The 12,621-nt window shown below is 41.2% G+C and overlaps 1 protein-coding gene across 1 annotated transcript in view; it reads right to left on the bottom strand.

Moving 5' to 3' along the window:
* The window catches only part of kiaa1109 (KIAA1109), a gene marked incomplete at its 5' end in the record, with an annotated part of 198,847 nt that overhangs the window by 65,580 nt on the left and 120,646 nt on the right, over positions 1-12,621 (bottom strand). Inside the window, 3 exons of the mRNA XM_080537762.1 lie at positions 1,218-1,333; positions 8,561-8,684; positions 8,830-8,951. Coding sequence (XP_080393888.1) covers positions 1,218-1,333; positions 8,561-8,684; positions 8,830-8,951 — 362 coding nt within the window. The remainder of the gene's footprint in view (positions 1-1,217; positions 1,334-8,560; positions 8,685-8,829; positions 8,952-12,621) is intronic.

Genomic DNA, 12,621 nt, shown 5'->3' on the forward strand with positions numbered 1-12,621 from the left:
CTGAGAGGACTGGACAGGAATAGAGCTTTACTGAGAGACTGGACAGGAATAGAGCTTTACTGAGAGGACTGGACAGGAATAGAGCTTTACTGAGAGGACTGGACAGGAATAGAGCTTTACTGAGAGGACTGGACAGGAATAGAGCTTTACTGAGAGACTGGACAGGAATAGAGCTTTACTGAGAGACTGGACAGGAATAGAGCTTTACTGAGAGGACTGGACAGGAATAGAGCTTTACTGAGAGACTGGACAGGAATAGAGCTTTACTGACAGGACTGGACAGGAATAGAGCTTTACTGAGAGGACTGGACAGGAATAGAGCTTTACTGAGAGGACTGGACAGGAATAGAGCTTTACTGAGAGACTGGACAGGAATAGAGCTTTACTGAGAGGACTGGACAGGAATAGAGCTTTACTGAGAGGACTGGACAGGAATAGAGCTTTACTGAGAGACTGGACAGGAATAGAGCTTTACTGAGAGGACTGGACAGGAATAGAGCTTTACTGAGAGGACTGGACAGGAATAGAGCTTTACTGAGAGGACTGGACAGGAATAGAGCTTTACTGAGAGGACTGGACAGGAATAGAGCTTTACTGAGAGGACTGGACAGGAATAGAGCTTTACTGAGAGACTGGACAGGAATAGAGCTTTACTGAGAGGACTGGACAGGAATAGAGCTTTACTGAGAGGACTGGACAGGAATAGAGCTTTACTGAGAGACTGGACAGGAATAGAGCTTTACTGAGAGACTGGACAGGAATAGAGCTTTACTGAGAGACTGGACAGGAATAGAGCTTTACTGAGAGACTGGACAGGAATAGAGCTTTACTGAGAGGACTGGACAGGAATAGAGCTTTACTGAGAGGACTGGACAGGCCGAGGACATCTAGCCAAGGTGCTGCTTTAACCAATGCAATGTTGTAGGGGGAGTGAACGAGTCACACTTTGAGGAAAAGGGTTGAGTCCGAATTCAGCACCTGTATCTGGTGTCCAAGGGTAGAGCAGAACTCACCTTCCCTACTCAGAGAGCAGAAACTGTCATATAGCAGAAATATACCAAATATAATGTGCTGTGGCTTCTTTGCCCTTCAAATGGCCAAACCTACATTTCATGTCCTTTGTTGACTACAAAAACAGTTTAGACTACAACAACAGATGGTGTAAGAGAGCTGCTCATCACATGTCCTGCTGTGACCTGGGGGTTCCAGGCGTCTACCTTTGGCGCTCCATGCGTTTGAGTGGCGGCGGCCGGCCGGCGGCAGCAGAGATGCTCTTGGAGCGGCTGTAGCTGGGCTTGTAGCCCAGGCCCCACTTGTCCTTCAGAGAGGCGGCCTGGTGGCACAGCAGAGTAACACGTCATTCACAACAGAAGAGATGAGATTAGACCTGTCTGTCATAGCACCGTGTACAATGATATGGATGTTTTGCTCTAGGCGCAGGGTCAGCCATAGTCAGCGCCTCTGGAGCAATGAGGGGTTAAGTTCTCTACTAAACTACATACACCTTCTCTACTAAACTCCATACACCTTCTCTACTAAACTACATACACCTTCTCTACTAAACTACATACACCTTCTCTACTAAACTACATACACCTTCTCTACTAAACTACATACACCTTCTCTACTAAACTACATACACCTTCTCTACTAAACTACATACACCTTCTCTACTAAACTACATACACCTTCTCTACTAAACTACATACACCTTCTCTACTAAACTACATACACCTTCTCTACTAAACTCCATACACCTTCTCTACTAAACTCCATACACCTTCTCTACTAAACTACATACACCTTCTCTACTCAACTCCATACACCTTCTCTACTAAACTCCATACACCTTCTCTACTAAACTACATACACCTTCTCTACTAAACTCCATACACCTTCTCTACTCAACTACATACACCTTCTCTACTAAACTACATACACCTTCTCTACTAAACTACATACACCTTCTCTACTCAACTACATACACCTTCTCTACTAAACTACATACACCTTCTCTACTAAACTACATACACCTTCTCTACTAAACTCCATACACCTTCTCTACTAAACTACATACACCTTCTCTACTAAACTACATACACCTTCTCTACTAAACTACATACACCTTCTCTACTAAACTACATACACCTTCTCTACTCAACTACATACACCTTCTCTACTAAACTACATACACCTTCTCTACTAAACTACATACACCTTCTCTACTAAACTACATACACCTTCTCTACTAAACTACATACACCTTCTCTACTAAACTACATACACCTTCTCTACTAAACTACATACACCTTCTCTACTAAACTCCATACACCTTCTCTACTCAACTACATACACCTTCTCTACTAAACTACATACACCTTCTCTACTAAACTACATACACCTTCTCTACTCAACTACATACACCTTCTCTACTAAACTACATACACCTTCTCTACTAAACTACATACACCTTCTCTACTAAACTACATACACCTTCTCTACTAAACTCCATACACCTTCTCTACTAAACTACATACACCTTCTCTACTAAACTACATACACCTTCTCTACTAAACTACAAACACCTTCTCTACTAAACTACATACACCTTCTCTACTAAACTACATACACCTTCTCTACTAAACTACATACACCTTCTCTACTAAACTACATACACCTTCTCTACTCAACTACATACACCTTCTCTACTAAACTACATACACCTTCTCTACTAAACTACATACACCTTCTCTACTAAACTACATACACCTTCTCTACTAAACTACATACACCTTCTCTACTAAACTACATACACCTTCTCTACTAAACTACATACACCTTCTCTACTAAACTACATACACCTTCTCTACTAAACTACATACACCTTCTCTACTAAACTACATACACCTTCTCTACTAAACTACATACACCTTCTCTACTAAACTCCATACACCTTCTCTACTAAACTCCATACACCTTCTCTACTAAACTACATACACCTTCTCTACTAAACTACATACACCTTCTCTACTAAACTACATACACCTTCTCTACTAAACTCCATACACCTTCTCTACTAAACTACATACACCTTCTCTACTAAACTACATACACCTTCTCTACTAAACTACATACACCTTCTCTACTAAACTACATACACCTTCTCTACTAAACTACATACACCTTCTCTACTAAACTACATACACCTTCTCTACTAAACTACATACACCTTCTCTACTAAACTACATACACCTTCTCTACTAAACTACATACACCTTCTCTACTAAACTACATACACCTTCTCTACTAAACTACATACACCTTCTCTACTAAACTACATACACCTTCTCTACTAAACTACATACACCTTCTCTACTCAACTCCATACACCTTCTCTACTCAACTACATACACCTTCTCTACTAAACTACATACACCTTCTCTACTAAACTACATACACCTTCTCTACTAAACTACATACACCTTCTCTACTAAACTACATACACCTTCTCTACTAAACTACATACACCTTCTCTACTAAACTACATACACCTTCTCTACTAAACTACATACAGTACACCTTCTCTACTAAACTACATACACCTTCTCTACTCAACTACATACACCTTCTCTACTAAACTACATACACCTTCTCTACTAAACTACATACACCTTCTCTACTAAACTACATACACCTTCTCTACTAAACTACATACACCTTCTCTACTAAACTACATACACCTTCTCTACTAAACTACATACACCTTCTCTACTAAACTACATACAGTACACCTTCTCTACTAAACTACATACACCTTCTCTACTAAACTCCATACACCTTCTCTACTAAACTACATACACCTTCTCTACTAAACTACATACACCTTCTCTACTAAACTCCATACACCTTCTCTACTAAACTACATACACCTTCTCTACTAAACTACATACACCTTCTCTACTAAACTACATACACCTTCTCTACTAAACTACATACACCTTCTCTACTAAACTACATACACCTTCTCTACTAAACTACATACACCTTCTCTACTAAACTACATACACCTTCTCTACTAAACTACATACACCTTCTCTACTAAACTACATACAGTACACCTTCTCTACTAAACTACATACACCTTCTCTACTAAACTACATACACCTTCTCTACTAAACTACATACACCTTCTCTACTAAACTACATACACCTTCTCTACTAAACTACATACACCTTCTCTACTAAACTACATACACCTTCTCTACTAAACTACATACACCTTCTCTACTAAACTACATACACCTTCTCTACTAAACTACATACACCTTCTCTACTAAACTACATACACCTTCTCTACTAAACTACATACACCTTCTCTACTAAACTACATACACCTTCTCTACTAAACTACATACACCTTCTCTACTAAACTACATACACCTTCTCTACTAAACTACATACACCTTCTCTACTAAACTACATACACCTTCTCTACTAAACTACATACACCTTCTCTACTAAACTACATACACCTTCTCTACTAAACTACATACACCTTCTCTACTAAACTCCATACACCTTCTCTACTAAACTCCATACACCTTCTCTACTAAACTACATACACCTTCTCTACTAAACTCCATACACCTTCTCTACTCAACTACATACACCTTCTCTACTAAACTACATACACCTTCTCTACTAAACTACATACACCTTCTCTACTCAACTACATACACCTTCTCTACTAAACTACATACACCTTCTCTACTAAACTCCATACACCTTCTCTACTAAACTACATACACCTTCTCTACTAAACTACATACACCTTCTCTACTAAACTACATACACCTTCTCTACTCAACTACATACACCTTCTCTACTAAACTACATACACCTTCTCTACTAAACTACATACACCTTCTCTACTAAACTACATACACCTTCTCTACTAAACTCCATACACCTTCTCTACTAAACTCCATACACCTTCTCTACTAAACTACATACACCTTCTCTACTAAACTACATACACCTTCTCTACTAAACTACATACACCTTCTCTACTAAACTACATACACCTTCTCTACTAAACTCCATACACCTTCTCTACTAAACTACATACACCTTCTCTACTAAACTACATACACCTTCTCTACTAAACTACATACACCTTCTCTACTAAACTACATACACCTTCTCTACTAAACTACATACACCTTCTCTACTAAACTACATACACCTTCTCTACTAAACTACATACACCTTCTCTACTAAACTACATACACCTTCTCTACTAAACTACATACACCTTCTCTACTCAACTACATACACCTTCTCTACTCAACTACATACACCTTCTCTACTCAACTACATACACCTTCTCTACTAAACTACATACACCTTCTCTACTAAACTACATACACCTTCTCTACTAAACTACATACACCTTCTCTACTAAACTACATACACCTTCTCTACTCAACTACATACACCTTCTCTACTAAACTCCATACACCTTCTCTACTAAACTACATACACCTTCTCTACTAAACTACATACACCTTCTCTACTAAACTCCATACACCTTCTCTACTAAACTACATACACCTTCTCTACTAAACTACATACACCTTCTCTACTAAACTACATACACCTTCTCTACTAAACTACATACACCTTCTCTACTAAACTCCATACACCTTCTCTACTAAACTACATACACCTTCTCTACTAAACTACATACACCTTCTCTACTAAACTACATACACCTTCTCTACTCAACTACATACACCTTCTCTACTCAACTACATACACCTTCTCTACTAAACTACATACACCTTCTCTACTAAACTACATACACCTTCTCTACTAAACTACATACACCTTCTCTACTAAACTACATACACCTTCTCTACTAAACTACATACACCTTCTCTACTAAACTACATACACCTTCTCTACTAAACTACATACACCTTCTCTACTAAACTACATACACCTTCTCTACTAAACTACATACACCTTCTCTACTAAACTACATACACCTTCTCTACTCAACTACATACACCTTCTCTACTCAACTACATACACCTTCTCTACTCAACTACATACACCTTCTCTACTCAACTACATACACCTTCTCTACTCAACTACATACACCTTCTCTACTAAACTACATACACCTTCTCTACTAAACTACATACACCTTCTCTACTAAACTACATACACCTTCTCTACTAAACTACATACACCTTCTCTACTAAACTACATACACCTTCTCTACTAAACTACATACACCTTCTCTACTAAACTACATACACCTTCTCTACTAAACTACATACACCTTCTCTACTAAACTACATACACCTTCTCTACTAAACTACATACACCTTCTCTACTAAACTACATACACCTTCTCTACTAAACTACATACACCTTCTCTACTAAACTACATACACCTTCTCTACTAAACTACATACACCTTCTCTCTCTGAGAGCAGATTATTATTATGTTTTACTTACAGGATATCTGCACACTAATGTTTTTTCACCCTGTCCCTCTTATTCTATGTCACCAGTGGGTGGCTGTGGCTCAGGAGGTAGAGCCGGTGTCTAATGATCGCAAGGTCGGCGGTTCAATCCCTGACTGGCCACGTGTCGAGGTGTCCTTGGGGCAAGACACTGAACCCCAAATTCCTCTCAATGAGCGGGCCGGCGCCTTCCATGGTAAATGGTAAATGGACTGCACTTATATAGCGCCTTTTTGCTGCTCCAAAGCTGCTCCAAAGCACTTAACAACGGCCTCTCATTCACCCATTCACACACGCAATCACACACCAATGGCGGCAAGCTACCATGCAAGGCGCCGGCCCGCTCACTGGGAGCAATTTTGGGGTTCAGTGTCTTGCCCAAGGACACTTCAACATGTGGCCAGCCGGGGCTCGAACCGCTGATCTGCCAACATTGTGATCATTAGACGGCGACTCTACCTCCTTAGACACAGCCTCTACCTCCTGAGACACAGCCTCTACCTCCTGAGACACAGCCTCTACCTCCTGAGACACAGCCTCTACCTCCTGAGACACAGCCAACCCGTGGCAGCTTGCTGTCATTGGTGTGTGAATGGATGAATGAGAGGCCGTTGTAAAGCACTTTGGAATAAGGCGCTATATAAGTCAGGGTTTCCGTTAGAAAAATTTGCCGTCGGACATCGTGTCCGGGAAGAATTCGATTTACCGGACAAACGTGATATATTCCGGTCATCATATTAAAATATAATAAAAAAATTTTTTTTCAAAATCATATTTCTTTTTTTCAAATCTAATATAGCTGTTTGTCGCGGTGATTACTGTTGTGTAGCGGCCTATATATGCCATTTAATGTCTATTTCTCATCCGATACGATTAGATGCGAGCTATATAATATATAATAATATAACATGATTTGACGCATGCGCGCTATGCCATGCGTCAAATCCAGCGCTGAACGGGCGCCTCACTGGGAACTGAACAGACAGCATCGATCAATGAACGGACTCCACATTACGTTAACTGAAGTTTGTTAAATTGTTTGGGATTAATGTGAGTTTTCTATTTTCTCTTTCCAGTTTTACCCTTTTTTTTTAAATCAATAAAACAACGTCATTTCTATAACCAGGTCTCGCTGGTTGGGAAGGCATTTCGTTTAGCTCGGGAGTATGACAATGGGGAGAACATAACTGTTTATTGAGAAACAATTGATAGGCAGTCTGGGATACGTATATAAAGAAATACCACAATGTCTAGATGTATAACATTTTATTGAACAGTAACAGTGCAAGCATGTAGGCTTCTGGCGTGACACGGCTAGCCTAATTTCCGTTCATATGCCTTTTATCAGATAAAATAAAATAGAATAAAACTCTTTGAAAATAAATAGGCTTTAAATTAACTTGCAATGCGTATAGGCTAATTTCCGTTCGATGTTACAGCCTAGGCTATGCCTTTTCTCAGATAGATAGGGGATAGCCCTGTAAGCTCATACGGGTCTGTATGTCGTCCTGAAGACCGGCTGTTAGATCATATCGCTGAAGTTTGTCTCCATCTTAGTGTAAATGTTGTCCGTTTTGTTTGTTATCCTTGTTATTGTGCGATAAAGTTAAAGCGCTCCGCTTCGGGACACCATTTTCAGCTGAGCACCAAACACACATACACGCACACACACACACTCGTGTAACACTGCCCGAGAGAGAAGGACCCGCCCCCTTTAGTTAGCCTATAGCCTATAGGCTAACTAAAGGGGGCGGGTCCTTCTCTCTCGGGCAGTGTTCTGTGTGTGTGTTTGGTGCTCAGCTGAAAATGGTTAGAGGGAATTATTTTCACCGGACATTTATGTCCGACGAGTTTTCAACTTGTCGGACTTCCACTAATTTTACCGGACAAAGACCGGTAATTACCGGTTAACGGAAACCCTGATATAAGTGCACATTTACTATTTACCAGGTAAGAGATACAACGTATCTATACAGATGTTGTTTAGATTATGATGTCATAAAGGGTGGTAGCCCGGGCCTCACCCTCATGCTGGAGCGGCGTAGCTTCTTGCGCACGTCTCTCCTGATGTCGTTGACGGCCACGGACTCCAGCTGCTGGTAGCGCTGGATCTCCTGGTTGATGGTGCCCTCGCTGGCACCCAGCTTCCTGAGAGAGGAGGAGAGAGAACATTTATGATTGAGGAAATAGGAGACAGCAACAATGGCCACCTTCCATTATAACCTTGTTATTATTATTATTATGCTATTTTGGGCAGAATGGCGCCCTAAACAGTATCTAACAGAACTCTTACTTGAGGTCGTCAATGACTTTGGCTTGCTCGTTCAGCTCTCGAATGTCCACTAGCCTCTTCCGTCCTCGCGCCTCCATCCCCTGGTTACCCACCGACGTCTGTCGCCTGGGGTCTATGGGCTCCTGAGTGGCCAGGTACAAATATGACACTAATACTTCACCTACAGGATTACATCCCATACGTAATATGTGACAGGGTCTGGTGTTTTATCCCCAAGTCGGCAAGGTCAGTTTTTTTTTAGTTTTTTTTTACAGATTATGAAAGTGCAGATTGTAAACTTTCAAATGATGTGTCATACATTGAACTCTGAAATAGTTGAAGAAGATATGTCTATGTGAATGTTGGTACACACAAACGGCGAATCTGTGAAACAGTTGTTTGTTATATTGAGTGAGCTCTTCGACACTTAAACTTTCCTAATATGGAAAAGAATAACACTTTTTTTTTAACATCCTTTTTGGTATTTTGCGTGAAATGAGGATTGCCGACTTGCGGACTCTTTCACCAGACCGTGTCACATATATTACACCCCACAATACAGCTCAAAACAGACATATTCCACGCCATTATTCACATACAGTGGGGTGCAAACATTTGGGCTGTTACAATTATTATTATTATTATTATTATTATTGTCTGTTACAATTAATCTCCAAGTGATTGAAAGCAAATCTGAACACTTAATGCTACAAAGTTAAACATGACACCTTTCTGCCTTTTTAAAGCATGGTTTCTTTTTATTTTTCAGAGTTTTTAAATTATAAAAAAGGAAAAGGGCCCTGTGCAAAAGTTTGGGATCCCTTTTGGATTATTCTTTACCTTTTGAGAATATGATTACAAAGGCCCAGACCAAGGTGATTTACTCCTTAGGGCTTCAATGAGTCAGGTGAATATAATTATTCCAGGGTTGAACTATATATTCTGAAGTGACTCCATGCCTTCTAAAGTATCCGACTCACTTCCACCATCAAGGAGAAGGCTACAAAAAACTCTCACAACGTTTCAAGCTACCCATTTCCACTGTCAGAAACATCATCAGAAAATGGAAAATGAATGGAACAATTGAAGTCAAGGCAGATCTGGAAGACCAAGAAAAAGTTCAGATAGAATTGCCCGAGATCTGGTGAGAAATGCTCAGAAGAACCCACACATCACTGCAAAAGAGCTGCAAAAAAGAGTAGCAGACACCAGTCTAGTTGTTCACAGGACAACAATACAGCGTACCTTAAACAACAAAGACCTACATGGCAGAGTTGCCAGAAATAAGCCTTTCCTACGACCTTAACACAAAATTAAGCGTCTGAAGTATGCAAAAGAAAACCTTGAGAAACCTGAAGCCTATTGGAACAATGTGCTTTGGACTGACGAAACCAAAATTGAAGAACACCTCGCCAACTGTTAAGCATGGAGGTGGATCCATTATGCTTTGGGGTTGTGTAGCAGCTGGGGGCACAGGCAATATTGTGCGGGTGGAAGGAGGAATGGATTCCACCAAATATCAAGACATTCTAGAGGCTAATGTTCAGGCTAAGGTCAGTCCAGAAATTGAAGTTGAAGAGAGGTTGGGTATCCCAGCAAGACAATGACCCGAAGCATACCTCAAAATCAACCATGAAGTACCTCCAAGAAAGACGGATGAAGGTTTTGGAACGGCCATCACAGTCTCCAGACTTGAATATTATTGAAGATCTGTGGAGAGATCTCAAACATGCCGTGCATGCAAGAAGGCCGGAGATTATTTCTAAGCTGGAGGTGTTCTGCCAGGAAGAATGGGGAACAATTCCAAAAACAAGAATTGAAACTCTTAGCTGGCTACATGAAGCATTTGCAAGCTGTTATAGTTGCCTGAGGAGAAGTTACAAAGTACTAGCTGACAGGGTTCCCAAACCTTTGCACAAGGGCTTTTTCCTTGATTTATTATTTTTGAAACTATTAAAAAAATTAAAAAAAATTAAAAAAAAAATGCTTTAAAATGTGTCATGTTTACCTTTGTACCATTTAGAGGTTAGGTTTGCTTCTTTTCACTTAGATATTAATTGTAAAAGGCATTTTAAGTAGGGGTGCCAACATTTTTGCACCCCACTGTATTACACTTCAACCCTGAAATATAACATTCCCCAATTAATGTATTAGATCCTAGCTCTGATGGCTAGCCTCCATACTGAGACCTCCAGGTTATGCATGCTAGCCATATCTACACCCCTCACATAATACACCTCTGAGATTATCCTTCACACCCCCACCCTGGCTTATTGTACCCAATAACTGAGATTTTCCAAACATGAATTACTATGCCAAAATGACAGTCACCACATAACCCACACATTATAACCCTCATACCAGTCAGTATTATTTTACACACAGCAGAGAGAGACACTACATGGAATGCACCACCACCACCACCACCACCACCACCACCACCACCACAATAATTGTTGAGACTGAACTCATATGTGACCCAATTCTCCTGGTTCCTCTTCCACCCAGATAGCAACAGGACCCAATGTTCACAGGATGTTCCTAATGTTCCTTTCCAGTTCACCCACCATTGTGCAAAGGAAAAGGCCACCATGAAGAGTCAAATGCTAGGTGACGACTAGGGCTGGGTTCAAAAAATAGATTTCCCGATTCTGAATCAATCTAATGAGCGATTATCGATTCATAAATCCCGAGATCGATCTTTCGTGTTTTTTTTTTTTTTTTGCTGCTTGCAGCTTCAACCCGCAACGAGATCTCGTGGCCAGATCTCGCGCTACAAGAATTTATTATATCTCACGCAACGACCAGGCTTAAAGGCAGATGTCTGGGTGCATTTTGGATGTAAAAATTATGATGATAGAGATGAGCAGGACAAAACGAGATCTCGTTGCGGGTTGAAGCTGCAAGCAGAAAAAAAAACAAAAAAAAAACATGAAAGATCGATCTCGGGATTTATGAATCGATAATCGCTCATTAGATCGATTCAGAATCGGGAAATCGATTTTTTGAACCCAGCCCTAGTGACGACATTTTGCAGCCTGTTTCCCCCAAAACATTTTTAGGCAAGAACTCAAATGAGCTCTCTACAAATTGTCCCAATTAAACTAGGAATCAAAATGTCATCACACAGCACTGGAGATCCCATCTTCTGCCTTGAAACCGGGGATGATTGAGTCCAGGACCGTCACCCTTTTAAAGTGATTGTGTGGGGGCCCCAGGGAAGAGATCAGAAAAGTGGACGACTAACAGTACATACACATCCCCAGGAGAGCGGCCTCGGAGCCCTAGTCCTGCGCCCTCGGAGGTGGAGGGGGGAGGCAGCAACGTTCAGGTACTCGGCCGGTACTGTGGGGCTGTGGGGGCTGGGGGGGGTCAGGCCCAGGAGGTGGTTCACCAGCCTCTTCCTGAACGTCAGCCTGGGGCTGCAGTCCCCCTCCGGGCTCTGCTACGGGGGATGGACAGATGGGACAGGTGCCCCATGGCCACGGTTCAGCTTGGTGCCCCATGGCCACGGTTCAGCTGGACTGCAGGTCAGCCTAGAGAGCTGCCAGCCTCAGAGACTGAGGAGCATTCTCATGGTATATACTATACTATACAGTTACTCTCACAGTGCATTTCATATCCATCCAGGGCAGTGGTGGGTAACATACCATATGTTCTCTCTGAGAACTGAGAATCAACACCAGATCTTTCTCACACACAGGCGCACACACTTGGACATCAAGCTGTCTCACTGCAGACAGCAACAGAACCTGGAGATTCATTCTGGCTCATGCGACCAGGGGGGTATTCCATCAACGTTGCTAAAGGAAA

This window comes from Nansenia antarctica (genome assembly GCF_963989245.1).
Source record: "Nansenia antarctica genome assembly, chromosome: 8".
Lineage (NCBI taxonomy): Eukaryota > Metazoa > Chordata > Actinopteri > Argentiniformes > Microstomatidae > Nansenia > Nansenia antarctica.